The sequence below is a fragment of the Pyrgilauda ruficollis genome, unplaced genomic scaffold (genome assembly GCF_017590135.1).
Source record: "Pyrgilauda ruficollis isolate IOZ18807 unplaced genomic scaffold, ASM1759013v1 scaffold4, whole genome shotgun sequence".
NCBI classification, from domain to species: domain Eukaryota; kingdom Metazoa; phylum Chordata; class Aves; order Passeriformes; family Passeridae; genus Pyrgilauda; species Pyrgilauda ruficollis.
In genome coordinates, this window is record NW_024525489.1 from 7,925,723 (window position 1) to 7,953,455 (window position 27,733).

The following is a 27,733-nucleotide window of genomic DNA, read 5'->3' on the forward strand; positions in this document are numbered from 1 at the left end:
GAACAAGAATTATTCAGCTACCTTGAGCCAAGTTCCAGGAGTTCTATCAGGCTATGTGAAATCTAACCTGAGCTCTTGCAAAGAAATTACTCAAATCTGAATAGTGAAAGCTTTTGTATTCATAACTGAAAACAAAAAAAAGAAAAAAAAAACAAAAAAAAAAACCAAAAAACCCTAACCCTCCCCTCCAAACGGGTTTGAAGGGTTTGAGTTATAATCTTTTTTTTTTTTCCTAAGAACAAAACCGTAAATGACTCTGTGCTTCCTGTTTCCTCATGGACTAAAAGAGGAACATCCAAATCCCTGCAATACAAGAAAGACTAAGTCTCAGGGCTGTTGGTTTTTTTAAATTTTTGTTGTTGTTGTTGTTGTTGTTGTTGTTTTTTGTTAAAAAATTTTTTTTCCTAAATCCAGGAAATACTGGAAAACTTTCTGGATGTCTGAAAGAATGAGATTTTTAAAAAGTTTAACAGGGATCTTTCATGTCAAACTCATGTCTCGCTTGTGAGAACTCCGCATGTCATTCTGTTTTAAGCTCTGCAGTAAATGAAAATAAACGCTAAAGAAAAATGCCACTTAATGCCACATGCACCGGAACATGGTTTCTTCTTAGGGAGTTTTGAAGATATATCTATTCCTGGTGTGCCACTTCTGGCTGGTGGACTGTGCAGTTTAACTTTTCAGGAACCATAATAATAGTAGTGGCTATTTTTGCCATTTCCTTTTCTGTAGTCTCTGTATTCAAGATGTTGCATTCTGGTCTATCTGCTTCGTGCAATACAGGTTGCCTGGCAGCGTGTATAAAGGTATATAAAGCTACTAAATTTTATTTTACTTGGTTTTCTTTTTTGCATTTAGACATGAGTAGAACAAACTATATCAGTGTTCTGTTTAGCTGTTCTTTAAACAAAGACTTTTGCAGCTGACATCTGAGGAGTCTTGGAGTTGCTCTGGGTTTGTTATGGCTAAAGCTGCAGAGGAAGTCCAAGTGAATCACAGATAATTGTAGTCCTCAGGATAGCCATTTTGTTGACAGAATTAGCTTCATTAATCTTTCTAATCTGATGATTAAACAGAGGATAAAATATCAGAGCAACACAAAAACTATGTTGGAAAAAACCCCTCAACATTATGAAATGGTATGTAAAGAACTTACTGTGATACTTTCTAAAAATGGGGAAAAGTAGACCCAAACAGAGAATGTCTTAATGATGTTTTCTTATAGAAATAAATTTTTTAGTTCCCCTGGCAATTTTTTTTAGAAAGGCACATAAGATAGCATTGGTGGTTACATTTTTCTTTCACATTTTTGAGGCATTTTTTTATCAATTTTGGTAGTTGTTCAAGAAACTTAAGTATTTTGGTGCTGTTCTTGAATTTACTTTTTCGGGGGAGATTGCATGGTTGTTCGTATCTAGTTTGAATAATTTTGTGTGCTTGAAACTGCCACATTTACTGGCAAAATGCTTATTTATTACAAGATGTTAGAAATTCTCTTTTCCCTTAGAAAATGATCTTTCTGTTTAGATATTGAACTGAGACTTGAGAGATGCATTCAGTTCCCACACTGTTACAGACATCCTTACTTAAACCTGCCCTGGGGATCCTCCGTGTGCTCAGTGTAGGAAAGGATGAACTTACCTGCACAGCAGCCAGTTTGTGTCATCCTGCTTGCACTTGTGTGTGCCACAGAGGGTGAGGACAAAATGAAGGCTTTCATTCTAAGCTGAACAAACATTTAGGAAGATACTTTAAAAAAAAAAAAAAAAAAAAAGAGCAAAGATGGTTTTGCAATAAGCTTGTATTTTATTTTCTTTAATTCTGTTTTCTGCTTTCAAATTTCTTTAGCACTTACCTTGATCAAAGTCTCTGAATCAATTCAATTCTTGACAGGCTGTAAGCAGGAGAGATACTTCCAGCAAGGATGCTTTTGTTGATTCCAATTTTGTATAACTGTTGGGGTTTGTATATCATGAGGTGTTTGTTTATTATAATGTCAGTGTTTGTTGTAAAGAAACTCAAGTTACAGATACACATGTGAAAGGACATGGAGAATATTTGTGCAGAACATACTTTTTTCTTCCATCTTCAAATCTCAGCAGAAGAACATTGATTTGTAATTTTTGAGGCTTGTGTATTCATGCTTTCATCTTTCTTTTTGATGGAGGATTTTTTTGTAACTGGGAAACAAATATTTTCATGATACTTTTGCAATCTCCTTTCCTTGCTAAACCAAGTTTAGATAAATCTATAATGTAACTATTCCCTTTTTGCTTTTCAGTTTCTTTCCTTGAAAATAGAGATGTGTCTGTAGTGAACTGAATGGGAAAGTAGGAGACATATTTTTCAAAATTGCATTTAAGTTACTAAACTTATCAATTGCAAGGATAACTGAACAGAGACAAATATTTATGTTAACAAATGACAAGCTTTCAACTCCCTGGATGAATAAGAAAACCTCTTAAGTCAGTCAGCATGGTTTTGTTGTCTTGATCTAAAAACTGTTTTAAACTTCTTTATTAATTTTTAAAAGCTTACCCCTTATGTTTGGGATAAAGCTGTGTCTTCTGACATAGCAGGACAGCAGAGATAGTAACGAGAAGCATTTTCAGATTTAAGAAGGAGGTTTAAAGAGGTTAATATTTTCAAAAGAAAACTGTTAGAATAATTTTTATAGTAATTTTAGCTTTGTTCTTGAAATATTATTTTACTTCCTTTCGCTTCCTTGTGACAACTTCATGCCACTTCTGAGCTGTACATACAATTTTTGTCTCTGCATGTTCCCATGTCTTCTTCCCTACATCCTTCATTCTTCCCATTCACATGTAGTTTTTAATTGAAGACGTTTCAAACCCTGTATTATTTTATTTCTGCGGCTTTCTTTAGTTCTGCACTCTTGAAGTAGTTCTTTGTTTCTTGCCTAGTGGTGGTCCACAGAGCTGCCCCACTTAGGCACTGCCTTGGAGCAGTTTGACCATCTGGGTAGGTCAAAGAGTCCAGCCCTGTGACCTTCTTCTCTGGCTTTGGGTGTCAAGGTGAGACTTGAAACAAGTCAAAACTCAAGTCAATCGCTGTGTGTGGTGACACAGTGCTGACATGTTGATCACCAGCCAAATTTCATGAAAGGTACACTAAGGTAAACTGCAAAAGAGGTCAGGGGTTTTGTCATGTTAAAAGTCCAGTTTTGCATGGATAGAGGAGGAGTTTGGATACTGGGGAATTTTCAGGGAAGGCTTTATAGCTTCTAGAGGCATTTTTTAAAAATAAGATATTGGTCATTTTCTGGGAATTTGAGAGAAAGAACTTAGTCATTCACAGGCAGTTTCTGAGATCCTACACACCTCTGGGCACATCCCTATCCTAATTGCATATTCTGTAGTTTCAGCCACTTTAGTTGAGGGTTGTGGGGAGAGGGAATCTCATTCATATCTATATCAAATTGGCAAGAGAGAGGAGTTTTATTTCTCTCTGCTGATGCACCCTGGCTTGCAGCTGATGCTGGTGCTGCACATGAACAAGCTATTTAAAAGTTCCAGCAAGTGTCACTGAAGTACAGTTTGTCCATTTGCAGCGTATTGATTCAAGCTATTTACTTCCTAATGGAGGATTAATTTCTGTTGTGAATGCAAATGCAGAGTACATTTAACATGCTTGCCTTCCAGATAAGAAAGGCCTTTTGCCCTTCTTCCCAGGGAGCTGAACTGAATTCACACCCATAAACAGCAGTGGTCGTTTTAATGTTCCGGGGTTTTTAATTGAAACAAAGCCTAGATGTGAGTTTTGTTGCTAGCTGAAACAAAGCCAGCACAGCTCTACTTACAAGTGAGCCTGAGCTAGATCTGAACTGAAGTGGATTCAACTCCCTGCTGCATTCTTGGCTCATTGAAGACTGTAAGTCCGGTTGGACTTCTCTCAAAAGTTCCTGACAGGTATTGCACAGTAGTGTTTGAGAGGCTGGAAGTGTGAATCTCTTGAGGAAAGTGTCTGCCTAGTTTGGGCTGAGGTTTTATTTATTTAATAATGTTTATTTATTTTCTAATATCTGGGAAGACCTTTGCTCTAAGGCAGATGAAAGCTTTACTCAAACCAGGTGTCATCCATGTTCCTGAGCTTTGGTTTGAAATACAGTTCATTCATAGGCAAGTTCCAGAGTTGTTTTATTTGTGGGTTTTGTGATTTTTTTTTTTTGTTGTGGTGGGTTTTTTGGTGGTTTTTTTTGGTTGCTTGTTTGGATTCTTTTGGGTGTTGTTGGGGTGGCTTTTTGTTTTGATTTGTTTTTTTTTTGTTTTGGGTTTTGGGTCTTTTTCTTACAGAGGACTAGAATAGGAATAACAGGAGAAAAACTGAAGGGTAACTTTAAATTGTCTAATATCCCCATTTCCTAGGAGTTCCTTATATCCTGTCTTTGAAGATTATTTTACCTTGTTTAGGAAGAATTTTAATTTATACCTAATGCGCAAAAAATGAATATGTTACACTGAAGTCTTGAATCTTCCAACTGTTAATTTTCCTGATTTGAGATCTGAAAATCAGCACAATTATTTCCTTTAGTCTTTGTACAGAAATGCTCTGTGGATATTGCCTAATGTGTACTACCTTGAGTTCCCAGAGTATATGTGGCAGGAGGAGAGTGCAAGAAAGGAGTGTTTTGACAATAAAGAGAAGAAATATATATTTATAGGAAATAGGTAACATTGCTTTGGTATCTTAATCTGTAAGTCTTCAGGCAGAAATTCTTGCTTAAAGGATGTAAGGAACTATGGCAATTACTCAAGGAATTAAGGAAAAAAGTATGCAGTCCACCAAAATGGTTTTATGTGGCCAGGAAAAAGTACCAGTCAATCCATGTACTTACTTTTATACAGACACATATTTCATGACCATTGTGCAAAGCATTGAAAAGTTGTCTACTTAGAGGAACTATTATTGTCATTTAGGAGAAACTCCAAATATCTGGTTAAAGTAATTTAGGAAGAACTCCAAATACCATCATGTTTAGGTGATTCCTGAGACTGAGCAAATGTACCACCTATGAGTTTGGCTTTGACATATGGGCAAGTGGTTGTCTGAATTTGTACTGTGGTGAGATAATTTGATAGCCTTTATCAGTTTTTAACATGTAGTAATTGGCTAACCACTGTGTGCTAGCAGCCCTGACACCCTGCTCCGTGTTTTATTGCTGGGTGTAAGGTAACTTCCCTTCTGGTTGCAGTTCTGTAGCATGACTTTAAAAAATGCCCCTAAGCCAAGACTACGAGCATGTTTTAAATACTTTGTGACAGTTAATTATTTCCCTGTGGTTTGGAGAGTGCCACTGCACTAGTGCATTAAGAAATACATTTTGAAAAGTGTTGTGATGAAATTACAGGTCAGATCTTGCCACACAATGCAATTCCCTTATTCTTAAATCAAATAACCATCTGTTTGGGAAAGTGGTTTTGCTCTGAAGAGTTTCTTTTCTTTCTTGAAATATATTTAGCAGATGTTTCAAGAGAATGGCTTTATGCAGGCTTTTGTTCAGTAGGTGGTTTGACTGTCTGTTCACTCAAAAAAGTCCTGTTGGGCGTTGCTCAGCCAAACCTAACTTGTACACATTATGCCTCACGTTGTCTCTGGGCTTGTGTAGGTTCTTTGTATTTTATCTTCCTTATCATTGCTAAAATAATGCCACCTCCATTTCTAGTGTAGATACAGTTTTAGTACAGTGAAAAAATACTTCATAACTTTGGCATATTCCCCTGCCTTCATAAGGTTTAATAATGGAACACATTTACATCATCAGAATAACTATACTGAGTTACATAAAGCAACAAATAGCACATACTTATGTCTGGGACACTCATGCTAGTGAGTTTCCATTGACCTGTTCACACACACAGAATGCCTGGAATAGTTAGTCTAGGCAGCCTTATCTCTTAAGGTCATTGACTTATTTTTCTGCTCATGAAGAGATTTCTCTCTCATTGATTTATTTCCCTTTGTCATGAATTGTGATTGCAGGTGTTTAGAAACCCTAACCAGTTTGCCATATAACTCTTAAATACTGTAATAATAGGTAATACCTTGTACATACACTCCACCTTCTGAAGCTTTCAAAGAAGTGAAGATAATCCCTTCCTTGCTTCAGATCATGGAGTCAGAAACTTGGTTTCATGCAGTGACCCTTCTGTGGTCATGCTGCTCGATGCCTTTGCAGTTGTTTGTACTGCTCTGCTGTCTGTTACATGTAAACAGAGCCAATTGTCCAGGTTCACTTTCTGGGTTCTACAAGAAAAGGAGCCCTGAACACCCTAGGCTCAGCACCATGGTCTGTAAAAGTTGTTGGTCCTTCTAATACATAAAAATGACTATGTTACTTCTGACAGTGCAGATGTGCTTGTGCTCAAACACACGTGCATGCATTGCTGTGGATTCAAAAATGCTTCTTCTTTGGTGTCTGAGAGCACACAAAGAGACCAAGGTCATATCACATGTGATTCAGGACACCACAACTGAGCATCAGTATATGCTTTATTAAGTAATGGAAGGATCCTTGTTTTAGAATTAGTTTCTGAATGCTGTGGGTTATTTCAGCTGAATCTTGTTTCTCCCTGGCTGCTGCTGTTCTGTATTATGTCAGTGCATGTGTCTGGCACTGAAAACTGTTTGATGTTTTCTGTAGGTCATGCAAGATGTTTGATGTTTCTTTGTTGACTTTTGAGTATGAGTAAATAATTGATAGAATCCCCTGTGGCCAGAATTTCTGAACCTTTATGTATATCATTGTGGTCAATTACAATGTGTCAAGCTGTGTTACGTTTCTCTCTAATTATAATAATCAAATATGTAATGTTCATAATGAAAGGCAGATTTGTGAACATTGTAGCAGTGCACTGGCTCCAAATTTTCCTGCCGCCTTTGCCAGAAGAGCAAGAGGCTGGGTGGGGTGAAAAACATCATGGAGGTAACTGGAGATTCTAAGGAAGTTTTCTCAGTGTGTTGTCTAGGTAATTTCTTTTGAAAGTCAACTTTACTCATGTAATTAATGATGTAATGTGTAAATGTCTTAATTTTTAGAAACTATTAATAACATTTGCTCAGCTATTTTGCTGACCTTATGGAGCTTATTGCAAACCTGTTCTTTTTAGATGAGCTTGATAGCGATTCAGGTGTAAATGCTGGGACAAGTTTGCAAGTTTAATCATACATCTGGCTGCTCCTTTGGTCAAGTTTGCTTCCATTACAGTAATCATGGTGAGTTTGAAAGGTTTTAAATTATTTGGGCTGCAGTCATTTTGGCTGTATTGAAAAGTATAACTGTTAATGTTTTATTTTTTACTAAGTTAAAATAGGTATTCCATTAGCTATTTAAATTGAAGAACAAAAATCTTGTGGCTAAAGAGATAAAGACCAGCACAGACTTTCCAGTAATTTTCTATTAGATTATAACTGTTCTGTTTTTCGTATGCATTTTCATGGAAATATTATTTACCAAAATTGGTAAATACCTCTAAAAACAACAGACAGAGGAACCACCCCCCTTTAGCCTTTGCAGCTATCAGCACTTTAAGCACAGTCTCTTCCCTTCTTCTTTCAGAAAAGTGTGTTCAACAAGAAACTTCGTTATGCTACACTCAGGAAGGGTTAAACCATACTGACTTCCCAGGTCTGACATGAATCAAATAACCATCTGCAGTCACAGATCATGTGCTTGGGGGTTTATGCTTTAAGCTACCCAAATATCAGATAATCCTAGAACATCACAAGAAGAGGTGCAAAGCAGGTTTTATGATTTAATTCTTTCTGTGGCTTATACAATCCATTTAGGTTTATACTGTTGCCAAAATTCTCAACAGCTTTAGGTTTGAAGGGGTTTTGCTGTGTTTCATATACTCTCTAGCTAAGGGAGACCAGAGTAAAGCTTACTCAACCTTTCTGCTTTTAGGAATTTCAAATTTTGCATTTGTTCACTCATTTCTTCTTTCAGATCTGGATTTATGTCAATAACTGTCCTTAAATTTCTCTTGAGGCAAGTTGGCTTTTTAATGGATACAGTGCACTAAATCTCAGGTGACATCCTTGTGTTGGAACATAGGTGGCTGATGGACTCTGTTGTGATCCAAGGAAACCCTGTGGCAGTGGGGCACTGAGCCACTGAAGACAGTGGTTTGTCATTTGCTTACAACAGCTCTCAGTTTGTGCCATAAAGCATACAAAATCTGTGCTGGTGATGTCAAATGGAATTGAAAGAACACCCCCAAATGCTGATGGAATTATTCAGGCTGTACATAAAATATTATTCATATTCAAATATGAAGCATCAGTGCAACACAAGTGATTCCATAGCATATTCTAATCTTCCTCATCCTTTTAAGATTAGAGAGAGTGTTTGCTTTCCTTGGAAAATCTTGATCTAAGAGAATTCCCTCCAAGTTTTATGTTTTTAGGTGTGGGAAATAATGTCTTGCACCTGAGAGGAAGAAAATGGTGAACTTCTAGCTGAGTTTAGGGCTCAGTTTTTCAGAACACTAAGGAGTTAAAAACTTGCAAAAACAAACCTTGAGGAAAAGCTGGACCATTTTCACAATCTTCTGCATAGTTTGATTAAATTTTTCATTACTCCAGGTTACCAAAGATTTATGATCCATTGAAAATGCTGCAGAGAAATATTTTAACATACTTTGTTTGGTATTGTTTTTACTGATAAGTATTGTCTGAATGAAAAAGAAAAGAAATTGCATCCTAGATATGTACCCATTAAGGCTGTCTAAAAAAAGAGGGGAAAAAAGATCTTGGTAGTGTTAGATACTGCAAAGTGACAAAGTGAAGCCTAACTGAGGAATAGGAGGAATGGTCCAGTGGGCAGTCTGGGCCTCCAGAGGCCAGAGTTCAGTTCTTGTTTAGCATATGCTTCTTGTATTACTTGCCAGAAAGTCATTTAGTCTAGCTTGTGCCTTTGGGAGTATCCCGTTTTGCATATGGGGAACTGTCTCAGAAGGGTGTTGAAAATAAAATCCATTAATGACTGTGAAATTGTATAAATGCCTTCAATATGCTGAAGCTTGGCCTTGGTTTCAACATGGGTTTTTTGCTCTGAAAGTATGTCTGGTTTTATGGATGGTTGCCTTTTGTTCCCTGAAACAGGCTACCAATAGGTTTTATTCGGGCCTGGAGTTTTTGATTATCTGTGCTGCTTTCCAGCAATGATTGTACTCATCTCGATATGCTGCCACATGTTGTTATTTGAGCAATATAGAAGTTATTTAAATTACCTTTCTAATTAATGCTACTTGCACGTGCTAAAACTGTATTTCAACAAAAGTCACAGCAATAGCATGGGTCAGTAAGAGGGTAAAATGTTTTGGTGATCAAAGATTTTGCTCAGTCATAGTTGTTACATCTTTTGCTGCATGTGGCAAATGTGATGTATGTGTGCAAGGCACATATTTTGCAATGTGTTTTGCTTTCAGCAAAGCTGCTCTTGTATCAACTCCTCTGTCCCATGGCTAGTTTGCATCTTGCCTTGTTGCCTGTTTCCTTTTGAACAGTAATGCCTGTTTTAGATGTCTCCTCATAAGTTTTCTCTGCACATATAAAAGCTAGGCTGCTTTCAGAGAGAAGTATTTTTAGTCAAAGAGAAGGGTCGGAATCAGAACTGCTGTGATCAAACTATTTCCATTGCCTTCAAGGATGCCTGTTTTATTCAGCTGAATTTGGCCAGTCCTGTTTCTGGTTACATATGTCTAAGGGCATTTCACATGCAATAGCTTTCGTGGCATTTGGTGAAAAATGCATGGGAACTTTAGATTTTGTTGTATGCATCTTTTGGTACTTATTTATAAAATGACACTGCAGAATCTAAACACATCTTAATGCACAGATTGAAAAGAAAAAGCATGCATATTCTAGTAGTCTATTTTGGAGGTATTTATGCCATTATATTTCTAGGCATTAAATTAGACATTTTTTAATGAATAATTAAGTCTGAATCGGTCCTTTTTTCCTCTGTTTGGCTTGATACGTGAAAGACCTAAGAAGAGAAGGGTTCCTATAAGTCTAAGGGATTTTTCATTTGTTGGGGTGTTCATTTCATATGTAGGGTCAGCTGAGACAGCTGAGCTGCTGGCTTCTGGCAAAAGTACTAATTCATGTGACTGGTAAGACTGTCAGTGTCACTGAAATGAAATGTGGGTATTTCATAAATCTAAAAATAAGAATATGTTCATTTCATTTTTACTGGCATTTGAACGTATGAAGACTGAAACATGATTTCTTTGTAAAAGAGACTGTCTTTTATAAATAGTTCATTTTTGTTAGACCATCAGCAAAATTTCCAATTCAAAATCACTAAGCATCATTTCTAATAAAATGTAAATTGAAACAGTCCACTTGCTGGGTAATGGAAACTTGGTTTCAGGCCTCCAGTCTTTTTCCCGAGTTGCTTCCAATGCTGTTTGTAGTTAAAGGGGCAGAACAGAGATTTTGTGATGCTCAGTAACTTGTCCAGATGCCTGATTCTTCTGTGGGGCTGATGTTGGGGGTTTATGAGCGTGCGTGCACACTGGGATTTGAACTGCACAAAGTATTTTACTGAAATCTTAACCAAACAGTGTATAGTGCTGATACAAACAGAGCATTAGACATGTCTGTCTTTAATACAGCCATCTGTTGAGTGCTACAGCAGTTTTTCAAAAGCCTTCCTCAGCATACACATCAAAGTCTATTCATGCACCTGTGCTTCTGATCTTCTAATATTTTTCTTATTTAAAACTGGCAAAGGGAGAGGAGCAGTATTTCAAGATCAGCAGCTTTATTTGAAACAAAACACAAAAAGGCAAAAAACTCCCCAAAAACTCCCTCACAAAACTCATGCTGGCAATTCAGGAATTGTTAAAAATGTCTTTTTTGGATATTCAACACTATTATTTATAAAAAAAACAGACACCCACACTTTCATTTTCTTCTCCCTTGAGTAACCCCTGGCCTTGCTAACATTATTTCCTGCCTGGTCTATTTACAATACAGCTGCTGAGATAATTTTCTTGATCCGTTGGTCCGATGACATCGGCAGGACCTGTGAACTCTTCTCCCGGCCCTCTCTTGAAGGACAGTGGTCAGTGGAAGGAGGGGCTTGCATCATCCTGATGCATTCAGCAACCATGTCCTGAAAGAGAGGGAAAAGCCTCTCCTGTAAAGTCCTCTCAGGTGATGAGAGAAAGCTGGAGGTAAAAGAGGTGTCCCCACGGGGCTGCCCACTTAAACCTAGGCTGGCAAAGCCTGGCATAGCTGGGCTCTTCTGGTGTCCCCTTATTTACTGGCTAATTTGTGATGACCATCGGGTTAAATCCACCTGGTAATAGTGTGGATCGGTGATCTCCTGCTTCTACCTCCCGCTGGCCTCGCGCTGTGCCCTGATGTCCCCTGTGGCAGGAGAGGGTCAGCTCGGTGTCACTTGCTGGCACAGGAGAGGCAAGGCCACCTTCCCCTGCTTTGGGCGAGGAGGCTGCCCAGGGAGCAGGGAGAGCAGAGCACACATCCCTGCCTGGCTGTGGTCCTGGCCTGCCCCCATCCCCAGCAATGGGTCTGATGGATGGGCTGGGGCTGCCCTGGTGCCTCCTTGACCACCACAGGAGTCCGGAATGGTGTGACACAGGACAGGTCCTGGCACACAAGGTCCCTTGCAATCTTACCTGGCACACAAGGTCCCTTGCAATCTTACCTGTGTGGTTTTCCTGCTAAAACAGGTTGAAAATACAGTATTAACGTGCAGAACGTCACATCACTCAGGCTCTGAAATCATGTGACAGTAACTGCTGTGTTACAGCAGAAGCTACTGATTACATAATATTTTAGTTACGGTTTTATTTTTCAGAGATGTGTGGCAGCAAAAATAATTTTTAATTTTTTGTGTACCATTAAGATACTCAAATCCAGCAATACTTAGATTTGCTGATGCAACTTGTGAAAAAATACAGGAAGATCTGTAATAAGCTCTTCATTGTGGAGCCTAAACCGGAGCTTATTCTCATAGCCTATGAAATCTTGGAAGTACAGGAGCTTGATACTGAGCACCTGTGTTTCATGCTGAGTGAAAGTGATCTCCTCATGGGTAAAGACTCCTTAAAATCCACCAGAATAGTGCAGAAATAAACAAATTTTGTGTTTCAGAAAAAGAGGATAAAGCCTGTATTTCTTTCTCCCAGTGGGGACACAAAAGGGGTATTATAAACACGTGTTAACCAGCTGTATGATCTGTGTGTGTTCATTTCCCCCATTCTGTGACCAGAGCTGATCTGTCTTGCTGTCACAGTGTTGTTTTCCACATTTGTATATCTGGGCTCAGTATAAGGAACAGTAAAAAAGTTGCTAAATTGTGGCACTTTTTGACTTTCTTGAAAACAGTGGCGCAAATGTATGTCAGAACAGTACGTTAAATATTTGAAATGTAAAATTCACTGAGCTCAAACTTTCCAAGTGTTCACACTTCTTTTTTATTCCAGTGAAGGTGCAGGGTCCTTAACACCTCTTTGCAAAAGGAGGCTCTATTGGTATAGAATGTGACTCACCTTGACTTTGTGAGGTTTGGAAACTTCTTGTTTCCTGCATGTGCAGTTGCTTGCTTTGGGAGTCATTCTAAGTTTGATTTTTTTTTTTTCTTTTTGTCTTCTTGCTTACAGATTGACTTGGAGCCAGAAGGGAGAGTGTATGTCATCATAGACCTTTCAGGATCGTCAGGTGAAGGTAGGGACTTCCAATATTTTATCTTACTCTTTCATGAATGGAATCTCCAAGGGTCTCTGCAATAAAAGTATTAGAAGAGGTGTGTGCTGGTATCCTCAAATCTGTATTAGCTCAAGTTAAAATGAACACATTTTGTTCTCTGCCATTGAGTCAATAAGCAAGTTGCACTTCATCTTACCTTGTTAGTCAATGATGGTAACAATACCAGCTGAAATGACTGTAATGAAATGATCATATTTAGTAGTACTAATTTCCAGAGGAAACTTGCAAATTCTTTAGCTTTTGGAAGAATACTAACCATTATGTAGGTAGAAAAGATGTCAAAGATGAGGGACAGGAGTTTATATGCTTTTTAAATTATTCTAATATTTGGTATTTTTCCATTTCAAGTAAAGTAATGACCAGAATGTTGTAATTATATGAGGTGTTTTCACTTTTATGACACAGCAGTAACATGTTGGAAAAAACCCTAAATATTGAAGAGAAGTATTTATGACATTCATAAGAAAAATTCTAAAAATAATTTTCTGCTGCTTACTTTAAACAGAGTCAAGTGATATATGAATCTGGAATAAGATAATTTATGAAGAAGCAAATCTGTGTGTCTTAGTTATGCATTTGGTGACAGCCTGACCTGCCAAAATGGCCTAGATGATAGATTATCTTAAATAATGTCCAGCAATCAGCTTTGATCAGCTTCCCCCAGTAGCTCATGGAGTTCACTGAAATGAGGTTATCGCTGGTTCACAGTGCATGAAGAAGACTCACGTGAACCCTGACAGGAGCCCAAACCAAAAATGCTATGAAATGTAATTATTTTGCCTGGCACACTGGAGGAACAGGGGAAGAGCATGTTTGTGTTTCTGTTCTTTGTAATGAATTGCTGCACTCTGACCAGCTACTAGCAGTAGCTTGCAAAAAGACATATTGCTATAAATCCTGAGTTTTAAAACCAAACTTCATCTTATAGCCTCTTTTTGTACCTACATAAAATATGCACTACCATTTTTTCTTTCTGCATATTGAAGAAAATATAAATTAAATAGTAGTTTCCACATATCTTTCTGGCTGGCATGACAGTGATCACTTGAAATGTGGTTGAAGGCATTGGTGTGATTCTGTCATAGTGCAGGTAGATGTTCTTCCAACCTTCCACTGACAGCTAATTGATACCCAGGTGAGCCTGCTGTTACTATTTCATCCTGAGATGCATTCAAGTGTGTCAGACTGTCAAAGGACAGGAAAAATGGTGTCATGTGGTTCTTCAAAAGTGCTTTAAAATTCTCTAACCTTTTACACAGAAAAGTAAAAAATGGCTATCCTAATGTCTCCTTTATTGTGTGGTGCACTACCCTGCCACGCTTGAAAGGTATTTGGAAAGAAATTTGTGTTGCTAGAGTAGCATTGGAGGGGAACACGCAAATGGAAACAGGCCAGTGAGGGAAAACAGCTTATGAAATGCTTATGGGAAGCCCTCAGGAAGACCAAGAGGATTTAGTTGTAGGCACACAGTTTGTGGTAATTGGGAGTGGGGCTGCGGCCGAGCCTCATCCCCAGTGGGTACGGCTGTGAAAAGCAGGTGAGCAGCATTGAAGGTAATGAGCCATGGAGTGCCCAGGTGCACTGAGCAATCACCAAAGGGAACAGAGGGCACACAGGTGCAGTGCGTGAACATGAGGGGTATAAAAGGCTGGGCTAAAGAACAAGAGGGACAGATGCTTGCAGCCTTCTGAAGTGGCATGGTATTGCTGTGTATGGGTTGAAGCATTATGATGTTGTATGGTGATGCTCTCTGTGTTGTGGCTGTCTTGACTGCAGTATATGCTGTGACATTTAGTTGAAGTGAATTTGGTAGAAATTAGAGGAGTTGATGCACTTACAAAATATAATAGGACTTGTGTATTTTTGAGCTTTCCTGTGCAGTTAACTAACTGTGTGAAAGTGTTGTGTAGAAGTACTGCAAAGTTCTCTAGGAGGGTTCCAGTTTCACTCACAAAGCAAAGTGGACTAGGTTTATGCAGCTGTTTGTAAACCATTTTTATAATGTTGTTTGTGATACTATGAACTGGACTGTTTTATTAGGACTGTGGCCTAAAAAACTTGGGGTGTTTAGTTATGTTATTGAAGCACCTAGTTTAATGTCACAAGTATGTGCATCCTTGTATAATGAATGGAAACATCTAGGCCATAAGGGAACTAGCTTATTCTACATGTTTCAAAACATGAATATTCTACCTCTTTCATTTTATGTACATGTATATGTAGGTAACGGTAATGAATTTGTGAGGTGTTTTATGGTTTTCAAAGAGCCAGTTCATCATAGTTGATCTGTATTTCTTGAATATTAAAGGAACATGAAGTTATGCTAGCTGCATCACTTTTGAGTGGCATGAGTTGGTTGGAGTGATTGCTGCTCTTGACCACATTTCTGAACCAGGCTCTTGTTTTTTGCAATCCAGTTGTCACTGTGAATAGCAAGAGTAGTAGTATTTTCACGATGCACAAATGGGTATCACTCTTTTACCTGGAATTTTGGAGGGGGAAAATTGGCAATTTATGAATATGGAAATACTCATAGTAACAATTTTAATTGAAGGAAGCAATCAAGTTTCTTGTAAAAATGTATTATACTGACCCCTCTTGTCTTGTAATGCTGTGTACTGAAACTTGGACTTGTTTCTCCAATGTTATAGATCAGATTTCTAGTTAGCAGCAGTCAGTAATGTAGCTTCAGTTATTTGGCACTTCTAAAAGCTTTTTCAGACAGATATACAAGTTTTTTGGTATGATTAAGATTAGTTCAATCCATTAATATGGACAAAGAGCATTGTTCTCTACTATACTGCCTCTAAAAGGCAAAAGTCCTAATTTTCCAAGCAAGCCTTTGTGTGAGTAAATTGGTATATAAATTGAAAGTAATCTTATGTTGCCACCACATACCAGTTGTCACTTAGCCCCAGCTGCCAGATTGCTTATCCCTCTGCGCTTATGTTGCCACCACATACCTCTTAAAATCCAGTTGTCACTTAGCCCCAGCTGCCAGATTGCTTATCCCTCTGCACTATTTGCATTTGTACAGCAAAACAATGAAAACAGTTCATTGTTATAAGCTGACTTCCTCAACAAAAGGACACGATTCCTGTTTCTCCTCTCCCCCTTGTCTAAGCTGAATCATTCATGGACTTGGGTGGCTTAGGTGTGCAGAACAGATGGAAATCTGGCAGATTACAAAGGCAGGTAAGGAGTGCTTCTGCCCCTCCCCAGGCAGAGACAGACTTGTTGAGAACCACCCTAGCACGTCAATATCAGCATCTGGCTAATATTTTTACATGGAGCTGGAGAAAGAGCTGTGGAGTTGCTGGCTTTGCTACTTGACATTTCCCATGGGTTTTTCAAATTTCAGGGCATTTAGATTTGTTGTGAAAAACTTGCTTCCATTCAGTTCTAGTCTTTAAAGCAGAAAAAGGCTGAAAAACACAAATGCTAAAGACTGAGTAGTGGTAAGCAAGCTATGTGAAAAGCCCTTACAAGAACAACCACAAACTCAAAAGGAGTGGTTTCTATCTTCACCTTTTTACACTAATCCTGTTTTGGAACCTCCTTATAGTTTCTGAATGTTTGTTTCTGCACTGATAGGGATGGTGGGAAAGTATTTATTTTAGCAATCTTCTGTAAATTCTGTAGTAGAAACTGTCCAGCCCACATACTGAAAAGAAAATTCTAAATAAACTGTTTTTCACACAGAGAGTGATGTCTTTAAAAGTTAGCATTTAAATTTTTCTGCTAAAATGTGAAGGTTTCCATATTGTGCTTCCAAATCAGTTCTGCAAAATAATTTACCATCTTGGTGATGTTGACATAGGAAGAGGGTGAGAAAACAGCTCTTAAAAGAAGTCTTTTAAATTTTTTATTTGAAACGATGTACGCCGTATTTCTGTAACACCTGTGAATCACATCTTTACACTTCCTTTGGCAGAACTGATCTGCAGGGTTATTTACCTTCTGTAGGTTTACTTTATTTAAAAGGGGCCTGTGCATTTAGAGTAAATATATATTTGTTTTCTGTGGATGGAAGCAGCTGTATCTGTGGAACTGTCCCAAATGTAGATATGCACTAAAGTGTCTATTCACAGCCTGAAATAACTGTAGCAGTTACTCAGTAACAGTTAACTGCAACAGTTAATCAATAAAGTTCTAGTTACAATTTTAATAATTTGGTTGATGGGTTTCTTTAAGTCAAACAAACAAATGTGGCTTCCCTGAACCCGACACAGCAACAGTATTAGTTGGAATTTTGTTACATAGATGTGTTGGAATTCTGTACATAGATATGTACTGTGCCATATGCAAGCACATAGCATCTTTAAGCATTTCTGCTGGCTTGCTTTTGGGAGACCAAATCAAAATGTGGGTGGCTGCAATTGTTATTCTATCACAGTAGTTTGTCAGTCTTGCAAAGCATGTAATCAGTCAATTCTGATGTTAAGTAAACATTTGGTGACCCCTTTATGTATGCAGTTATAAGAAAAACAGAGTTTATAGTAGGCTGGTGTTTGTAAAAAGGAATTAGCTTGGAAAAGATCCATTGTATCTATTCTCTTACTTTGCAAACTGGATCTAGTGGTTGCACAGGTTTTTAGTCTTGTGTCTTGAACTTCTGCCTGGGCTTGGTGGATGTGTCTGTATCAGTCTGTCAGTGAACAGGAGGATCTGCGAGACTTGCTGCCTTATTAATTTCTTTGTTGTTGCTTGTTGTGCAAGGTCATACTGGTTTTCTGTATTAATTCAGTGTTGCTGTGGTGTATGCACTGTTTCTATACTGAAGTGCACTCACTAACTTTGTTATTGACATGCTTTGGCAGTGTCTTTACATCTATATTTTCATCTTTTTCTTTTAGTTCTTACAGAGCTTTGTAAGTCAAGTTTTTTTAATTATTTGAGAAATACTTAAGAGCTCCAGTGTAGCTGATTAAGATCCAAATGCAGGCTAAAGTTAAAAACTTAACTAATACAGTGGCGCAATGATTTTATTTACAAACTGAAGTAACAGATGGCCCACAAGTGGGTAAGAGAGGTAAATTGCCTGAGGAATGATTAAAAACTTTTTCAGCCAAGTCAGTTTTATATGCACTGAAAGACAGGTGCTGCTGTATTTAACAGCTTGTGACCTGCCTGCTGCATTTTTCATTGAAGGTTTCTTTTTTCTTTGGAATTACTGGTTTGTGTGGGACGCAAACATAGACAGTTACTTGCAGTAGCTTTCTGCCAACTTAAAAATTCAATTACCATTTGAGATATATCAGTATTAAATCAACTGTGGACAACTTCAGAATGACCTTGACATGTTAGTTTTCTTTCTTAATTGTGTTTATTATAGGTAACTTGTAATACAAATTTAAGAACTATTCAAAACTTTTTCTATGTTCTATGTCTAATCAATTGTAATGATTATTTATCATTGTTAGATGTTCCAGTTTACGTTATGGAATTGTCCTTCTGTACAATCACAGATTGCCTGTTTTTGAGTGGGCAGTTGAATTGCAATAAAATACCACAGCTGCTAAGACATTAATCTTCATATTAATCTGCTTGTAAGATACTAAAGTTGCACAAGATGAAGAACATAAGATGATATTTTACAATAAAGCTTGCTAGCTGAAGTAATGGTATTTTTGTGAATGGAAAACATTTTGTTTACATTTATTATCTGGCCTCTTTGCATTGAAATAACAAAAAAGAAGTCCTTAGAAGTCAGCATCACGTTATGTATTTAACATGTAATTCAAAATATATTAATTTGTAAGAGGTTTTCCAGTTCTTAGCTCACTTACTTCAAGGCTCCCGGGTTTTCATATATGGTTTTTGTTGATTGGCATGTCAGGACAGGAGGTCTGCATGAAAAAAGTATTAATAGAAGCAGAGAATGATTCTTAATGCCATTTTTGTGTCCCATACTTGATAGATCTGTAACATAGGTACAGCTTGTTAATCAAAATATCCAGAGGATTTGTTTCAGGCATTCAACTTTAGTAGAATCGATACAGCAAGAAAAATTGCATTTCTTTTCCATGTTGTAGCATCCTTTTGCAAAAATCTGTTCATAGAAAATATCCACTGGATTAGGACTTGCAGAGAAAGTTTGTATCTCTTTGCCAGTGCTTTTCCTTGAAGTACTTGTAGTTGTCATTGTCATCATCACTAGTTATGCTTCTTGTAGTGTAAGGGCTCAGTGAATGAGATCTGGTTGTGCCAGGCACTGTTTGAACAGAGAACAGTGGAAGGTGCTTAATTAAAAATCTTGAAGTCTGAATCAGGGAGCATTATTGCTTGGTTGTTTCAGGAATTTGTGTTACTGAAGAGCAGTGGTTTCTTTCACTAATATCTTCTATTGCAAATACAACTTTGTCAGGCTGTTTGCTTGTCAGTTCCTCATAGGAATCAATTGCTGATCTTGGGGTGCTGAACAGGCAGTGAAAGAATTCTCAGGTTTGTTCAGAATTTATGGATGAAGAACCTTTTTTTTAATAACCCTTAGGGTTACATTCTTACTTTTCTCTGTATGTTAATGTTTGAGAAGTAGCTGAGTGTTGGAAATGTCTTAGGCAGACCCCTAGAGAGTCTGGGGAGAGTCAGGGGTTTAGTCAGAGTATGGACCTCTCAGGGGGGACATAAGTAGCCTCTGTAGCTTTTTCAGAGCTGCAGGTAAAGCAGAAAGCATCTGCACAAAATGATCTGTTGAGGCATTGGGGCAAGCGGTCTTCCAGTGGTAAAATGTGAGCTATCTGTGAAGTAAGGATAGTGTTTGACATGTGGGAAACTATTTACTGAGACTCAGCAAGCCACTTGAACATTACATTTTTAGACTCAAGGCTGGGGCTTTTGCTGGGAGCTGACATAATCAGAAACTACGTGAACAGGACAGTGGTGAACTGGCAGTGCTAACTGGGTGGGTGGTTTTTGTCTTCATTTACTTGACTCACGTAAGTTTGCAAGTTAGAGCTCTTCTACAAATGCAGCTTCCCCCAGAAGTTCTTGGGAATATTGTGTGCTCAGGGAGCTACAGGCTTTGAAGTGTCAATATTGTATTGCTTTTCTCTCCTCCTACTGTAAAGCAAAATATCCAGTCAGAAAAACCAGGCACGCATTGATTGCTATGCTCTGTTCAGTCTCAGTAGGAAGGACTTCAACCTAAATGTCTAATTTCACATTTTTATTCATAGCTTGGATAAAGGTAGAGTCTGACACTGGCATTTTGGTTTTGCTTCTGCTGGCTTCCATGCTTTAAGAGAAAAACAACAAACTTACTTAATAACAACCAACTTAACCACAATCTTCCTATTCAAAATTCCTTATGTAGTATATCAACTGAGAACCTATTTCCTTTGAAGCTTTGGTTTTGTGTAGATAAGGTTTGGGGAATTACTTTTTTCCCCATTCAGGCTTTTGTTTCTTCCATACCAGATCAGCACTCATTCAAACTATAACTGAGGGAAAATGTTAAAATCAAAGAAACAAACTGATTTGCAAGTTTTCTCCTTCTGCTATGCCTTTTTTTTTTCCCCTTAGGAGGGATAATGCAAAGCTGCTACTAACATGCTTTTTCTCTTGAGTCTTATTTGGTTTAAACATAAAATATGTCAGTGCTGATGTGTGGATGCTTATTACAAAAATGAAATTTTTTCCCAATTTTTTTCCTCTTTTTGAAGTTATTAATCTCTCTTATGGCTTTTTTTTTTTTTTACAACTATTAGAAATCTTTAACCATCCAGATATCGAGTTTTTAGTTTAGCTTTTTTTTTTTAGTTTTTTAAGTCAACCAAAAGAAATCTTTAACCATCCAGATATTGAGTTTTTAGTTTAGTTTTTTTTTTAGTTTTTTAAGTCAACCAACCAGTGAAAAGAAAAACACACAAAAAAAACTTCCCATGCATTGCATTTATACTAATATAGAGATTTGTAGATTGCTCAGTCAGACAACTTTCTCATCTCAAATGAACCACTCGAAATAAATCTCTTATTTCCCCCAATCCATTAGAATATGTTGATGTCAGTAGATAAGTGCCATACCTGACTCTGGTGTGTATTTGCTTGTCGGTGCAGTAGGTGATGTATTTCTTCTGAGACAGAATTTCACCCACTGGTAGCACGGCATCTGATGGCAGATATTTTTGTCTTGTTACCCGAGTGACAATAACTGGAGAGCCTGAGAAGAGGAACTGTGACATAACAGTCTGAGTCTATGTTAAGTTTTTGACTTTTGCCAGTTGACACTGACTTGAGTAATGGCACAGGCATTTATTTGGGAAAAGGAACCTTGCAGGTTAACAGTTGAACCCCAAATTTCCTTTTAAAGGTATCTGTGCACACACAAATCAGCACTTGGTGACAGTTCAGTCTGTTAGTGCATGAGCCTTTTCAAGTGCACTGCTCAGCGTAGAGGTTCTCCAAAGGGTGCTTATATAAATTTAACTTTGTGTGGCAAATGCCTTCATAAGGAACATCTCTCCATGGATTTACAGCCATCCCTTGGATTGTATCCAGTTAGCTGATTGAACATCTGGTATGCATTGTGTGTTTGTACTAAGCCCATACTGTATAAAGCTGGCTTGAGCTTTTCAGGCAAATATCAGTGACCTTTCCTTGGCAGACTTTTAGCCACTTGCCAAAATAAATGCTTTGCAGGGAGCAAGACATAGATAGAAAATTTGGCTTAAAGACACCTTCATATTGTACTGGAAGAGTTTGTACTTTCTTAAGGAAAACTGTGTTAGGCTGAAAAAGGACTGAAACTCATATACATACCATGTTCCCAACTGCTGTTGCTCTCTTTTCCATTTATGTAGTAAAAGCTCTGATTTCCATATGTTGGGGTGTTTTTTTTAAACAGTCATGCAGAGCCTTTGGAATAGGAATGTTTAATTTTATAACTGCCTATGCCTAGTGTGTTTTTTGAAGAAAATGGGAGAAATGTATCACATTGAAAGCTATAGCGGTGTTTTCATACATAAGTGAAACATGAACTAGTAGCAAGTTTTGAAATGGAAATATATATTTTGAAATCTGTGTGGGGCTATTTTTTCATAATAGAAGACAAAACATGGGTGAGTCCAATGCTCGGTGCATACCATGATGTGATGTGGAAAATGCATATAATATTAGATTTTTGGGTTGATTTTTTTTTTGTTGTATTTCATAAAATACGTAACCTCTACTCTTACGATTTGTTCTTGTTTTGCTCTATGCTTTTGCTGGTGCAGTAATATGCTCTGAATAGATCTTTTCCCTCTTCACCCTTGATTTCCAGCAATAGTGAAAGCTGTTTATTGTTATGGTAACTGAGAAAAAAGGTCTATTCTGATTAATCAATCAGGGGTGGATAAATAAGGAAATACACACATTAAAGACAGGTCTAGCCATGTTCCTGGCTATTCCATGCATCAGTTGAATTACGAAAACTTGTTGTGTATTGTGAACCAAATGTCTACTACCTTGAACATGGCCTGAAAAATCTACTAGTGTTTTTAAAATATAAGTTTTACAGTCATATAAACAGCTGGAGTTTTAAAAATCTGTATTCTTTAAGTATAGTCTTGAAAGGTTAAACTATGTGAGGCTTTTTATGGACTCTCTGTACTTGTGGTGGGAAAAATTGTTTTGCCTCTGTAAAAGGCAGTCTTTGGAATTAAAAATGACTATGTAAACCTTGCATCACTTGCAAGTTAGAGTTTTTAAAAGGAAGCTGTGAAGTCCAAAAAGGAAGATTAAGCCCTTTCATTATTTCTCTGCACTTTTAGAAGGGCTATATTAAGGGCAGTACTGCAAGCTGAGATACATACTCTAAGCCCTGCCTGCTACTTCATTTTATTTTTTTTATTTTATTCTTTAGTTTGCTTTCATTATTTCTGCCATGTCTTCCATGTATTGATCAAAAAAGTTAATTATATATGATAGATGTCAGGAACAATGTAAATATAGATTTTAATGTGCACTAGCAGCTTTAGCAAACAAACTGCCAGATACTTTAGACTTGCAGCTGTTGCATGCTGTGTAGATCTGTAAATTCTTGTATAGTAAGGATGAGGTATATTTCTAAGAAATTATACTTCTGTAATGTCTACACACATGCACACACTAAGCTTAAGAATTGATAAATGGTCAAATAATATCATCTAGGTCAAAATACTCAGCCTGAATAAATCTGAGGAATTTTGGTAACTCCAGTTTGCACCAGCGGGGTTCTGTCTTCCAAGACAGAGGAGATTTAAAAACATCTTATTTACATTACAGTACTGTAAAGGAACACTGAGAAATACTCCTTTTTTACTTCTCTGTTATAATTCCCTGATCGGTACCTGGAAACAGAATCTTTCCAGCGAGTTTTGAAGCATGTGACTTTCTCCGTTATTAGACTCAGTGTTTTTAAAAAATCTTCAATCTTCAGCATTTTTTAACTTCACCATGGAAGTCTGCTGTGCTGTGAATGGGGCTATTTTGTGGAAACCTCTTACATTGCAATTAATGAATATTCTGTAGTAGATAAAAGTGACCCAGGGTATTCGTTCACCTCTGCCTAAATACTGGAAGCAGCTGCACTTCTCCTTTTGGGAGCAATGTGATTGTTTACATCTGCACAGCAATACAGTGAGGCAAGAAGGGAAGAAAGAACTTCTTTTCCTTTTTAGACTTTAGAAAAATGGAACTGTGTAAATGTATATTCACTTTCAGACTTTGGTCAGGGTTCTTCAACTCCTAGATACAATGGGTGTAATATTTAACTATAGTGTGACAAACAGCTGAAACCATCCCTTATTCTGTTTGAAAGAGTGCCCATCTGACAGTCCAGTTCTCCTGGTAATCCTGTGTCAGGACTTTGTTTGTGGCTTAGTAAAAATCAAGTAGGTCCTGTGGAACTGTCTCTCATCTAAAGAGGACTCCACAGGCAGAGGTCAGAATTTTAGGATCAGATTTGATGCTTTGCTTCAGGGGGTGAGTTCTTAATTTTACAGAAATAGTCCTTTGCATTTCAGTTGACTAAGTAAACCAGCAATGCACTGCTACATGTTCAATTAGCATTATATTTAATACTATATTCAGAAGCAGAGTTCACAAATATTTCAGTGCTTTGTAAATGTCAGTGTGAGAATCACACATCATACCTGCTGAACAGAGAAAAAAGAGGAATAAAAAGTTCTCATTGGCTGCAAATGCAGGAAAGTAAAATTTAAATAGTGGGGAGTTAATTTGTCAACTACAGCAACTTGAGTTTCAATATCTGATTGACTTTGGTTTTAGAACAGCTTGTGGACTAAAGAAGTTTTTATTTACTTTTAAGTGCTTTAAAGTGTTTTTGAAGAAAAGTAGAATAAAAGTTTATAAAGAATTCTAAGTTTTTTTCTATAATTCATTTGTACACACTCCATAGTTGTAGCAGGTTTTGTGGATATCCACGGTGGCAGATGTTTGTTTTAGAGCATGCAGTTTTTGTATGCTCAGAGTTTTTGGAGTGAACAGAAATATTTAGTTATTATATTAAATACACTTTGAGACTTGTGCAAATCCAGTACTTCAGGCAAGATAATATTAATGGTAAATAGTAATAAAAACAATTAACCCATTTTATAATAACATTTTTGAGTCTGGGATTGTCTGGTTAAACCCCATAACTGCGGTGATCTGTACATCCACCATCCTGACTTTGGGAAAGCTTCTTCAGTGCCTTAAGAAACTTCTCAGGAAAACTGGAGTGTATCTGTCTATTGTGCTGCAAGGCTAATATAAGTGGAAGCATTCCTTAAAAGAAAGAGATTTATAAAGACTGGAAAAGGACTTGAGATTTAGAATTATATCTTCTCTTCAGTTAACTGCATACTCTTAATTGAAAGCCTAAAAAGTACTTGGTGATGTAATGAACCTGCAGTTAATAAAATGCCCCTGTTTCAAATTAGTAAATAAGTTTTTATGTTGGGGGAGGTATTATATGTGTTTCAAGGATTCATTATTGTTAAAATCTTTTTACTGTCTGTAGTTATTAAATTACAGTCAGGTCCTTTTTCAAAATTTTTTCTCAGAACATTTTAGTGAGTAAAACACTTTGTGTACAAATGCAGGAGTTATTAGTCAGTAGTTGAACTTCTAAATTTGACAGTGACAAATTGGCCATTAATAAAAAATACTTTTTGGGGTTTTTTTCCCTGATGTGTGGTGGTGTACTGGATTTCAAATCTGATTTAAAATTATCAAAATCAAAGCAAACCAGAAACTGACTGAAGTGCTAGGGGAGGTTTAGGTTGTGTATCAGGAAAAATTTGTACATGAAAATATGCTGCCCAGGAAAGTGGTTTAGTCACCATCCCTGGAGTTATTTAAAAGACCTGTAGCACTTGGGGACATGGTTTAGTGGTAGATTTGGCAATGCTGGCTTAGTGATTGGAGGCAACATCATAAAGGTTTTTTTGAATTTAAATGATTCTATGATTTTATGAAGATTCTACTAACTAATGGTTTCAGTATTTGAATATTAAAAATCTTTAATTATAATTTGTTTGGGTTTTGTTGTTTTGGTTTGTGTTTTTTGTTTTAAATAATCACTTTCATTCCGGGTTTTTATTATTAGAGAACATAAATTCTGCATATTTAAGGCAAGTCACATATCTAACTTATATAAGAAATATTTTACTTACTCATGCAGTCTTTGTGGGATACAATCAGTACCAGAAATTTCATTTCTTGTTTTGTTAAGATACTGCTTTGGAGGGTTTGACAGGGTCACTTCAGAAGAATGTGTACCTCACTAAAAGTTATTTAGCTTCCCTTAGGTAGATTAAGCATTTTCATTATGTGCTTCAGTGTTTAACTAAGTTATGTAAGAAAATCCTATGTTGTTCAAATACTTTTCCTAATTTTTTGACTGGCAAAAGGGGAGGGAGACTTCACACATGCAACAATACCTTGTTTGATGTCTTCTCTGAAGGAACTCACAGAGTTTCCACAAGTATAGCCAAGCCATTTGCCACACTAGGATGTGGTCCAGCTTTTCATGTTTCTGTTTCTTTGCACCATTACTTACAGCTTTGTAATTCTGTATTGCACCAGAAAGGCTGACTTGGGCTATGAGCTGTGAAATAGCATGAGCCCATGTCTCTGTGGTTTTTTCCTGGGTCTCAGCAGGCATCATTAGAACTCTTGCCTCTGACTGGACAGATCAGTTGAGTTGTCAGGCACAGTGTTTTTGGACAAACTGAGAATAGGAACTCGGTGAAATATTTGGAGTAGGGGATACAAACATCTTTCTTCTGTGCCAGCTTAGCTACACAGAAAGAACTATGAAAAGCATTGGAGAGTATTTAATTTCATTGCTTCTGCCTTTAGAGGAAAGTAATTTACAAATAACCTTGTGAAAAGCTGGTGCAATGAATACTGTACAATACATTCTACACAGTTCCTCTGCAGTTTTCATATTATTTTTTTTTTTCCTAGGGAACAAGGCTCCTGATTCAGTACATAGTAAGAGCAGTCAAAGCAGTTTTCCTTTGCTGTGTATATGGCAGACACACAGGCTATAAAATTGTATCTGAGAACTTGCATCTTCTTATTTTTTGTGCCCAAACTCTTTTAACCATATAAAGTATTAAAATGGAACTATCATGTCACCAAATTCTTTTTCTGAATCAGGAATACCAGATGCTGTTCAAGTCACAGCTACCATCACTCAGGGTTGTATTTACATGATAGTTTCATACTGATTCCTTCTAACAATACTGCTACTGCCAACATTACTGGTTTTCAAGGACAACTGCATGTAAGACTAAAAAATAATTGGATTTGCCGTAGCACAGCTGAGACTGAAATTTTTGTAGCATTTCTGGTCTGAACAATTTGGATAGCATGAGGCGCACAGTATTTCTTCTGTGATTGCAGTGAAGGCAACCCAGTTCCACAGAAACAATTTTACATCAATAAGATACTTGGAAGACAACATGGAAAAAATCCAACCTTCCAATTTCATACCTACTTTAGAGAGACTAAGGAAAGAATCTGCCTTTTAAACATCTGGAATATATTTCTTCAGTTTTATGGTATTGATGTTGGGTTTTCTTTTATTCATTCTTCTCTGTTTCTGGGAGACATATGGTTGGGGTTTTTAATTAGTTAGAAAATGGAAGTCTCTGTTAAGGATTATTCTGAATAAAGTTAAATAATGGCATTGTTAAATTCAGTAGGATCTAAATTTTATTGCTAGTTTCCTATTTTTATAGCACCCAACTAAATATTTTCCTTCTTTTCCCATGTAGTCCTTCCTCAAATAACAGCTGAGGATGGACTTCAGTTGGTGTACATTAATCACAGATGAGCAGAACATGAATGTGCTGTTAAAGACTATGTAGTTGCTGTTTAAAAGGATTATTGTAGTGTTCTCTTTTTTGAAATTTCCTGCTACTTTTGTGTAGCTGTGCAAGCAGTAGCATTTCAGAAGGTTGTTTTCTAGGAAACAGGCACAAAACCTCAGTAACTGTGAAGAAAAACTTTTTTTTATTATTTTTTAAAGATTTCTTTTCTTTCCTTTTTCCACTTGGTTACTATTGTTGGTAGCTCATTACAGCGAAGCCAATGGAAAAGTTGGAGCAGTCAGGCAAATGGTCTTTTGAAGCAAACACCTATCCACAGAAATAAGTGTCAGTATAAGGCTCTTTCTCCTTATGTTCCTTAATTTTCCTGAGATATAGCCACCTAACACACTTAGGTTCTTGTGGAAATCCCATCTCTTGTAGGTACTAAAGCCTTAATCTGTCCTGTACTTCTTTGTGTAGGGCTTGATTATGCACAGCTCTCGGTACCAGTGCATACAAGTAGAGTCTTCTCTCGCTAAACCAAACAAAGCTTGTTTTATGCCTTGTTACAATGGGAGGAAAACAGCAGACTACCATTAATCCCATTGTTTGAATTTGGAGCTAAAAATCAAAGTCAAACTTCTTTTTTTCCTCGTTGCTGTGAGGTTGGATTGTATTCATTATCT

The 27,733-nt window shown here is 37.2% G+C and overlaps 1 protein-coding gene across 1 annotated transcript in view; it reads left to right on the forward strand.

The window, feature by feature from the left end:
* PRKCE (protein kinase C epsilon) overlaps positions 1-27,733 on the forward strand; it is a 282,922-nt gene that overhangs the window by 86,395 nt on the left and 168,794 nt on the right. Inside the window, exon 2 of the mRNA XM_041477134.1 lies at positions 12,657-12,720. Within this exon, the coding sequence (XP_041333068.1) occupies positions 12,657-12,720 (64 nt within the window). The remainder of the gene's footprint in view (positions 1-12,656; positions 12,721-27,733) is intronic.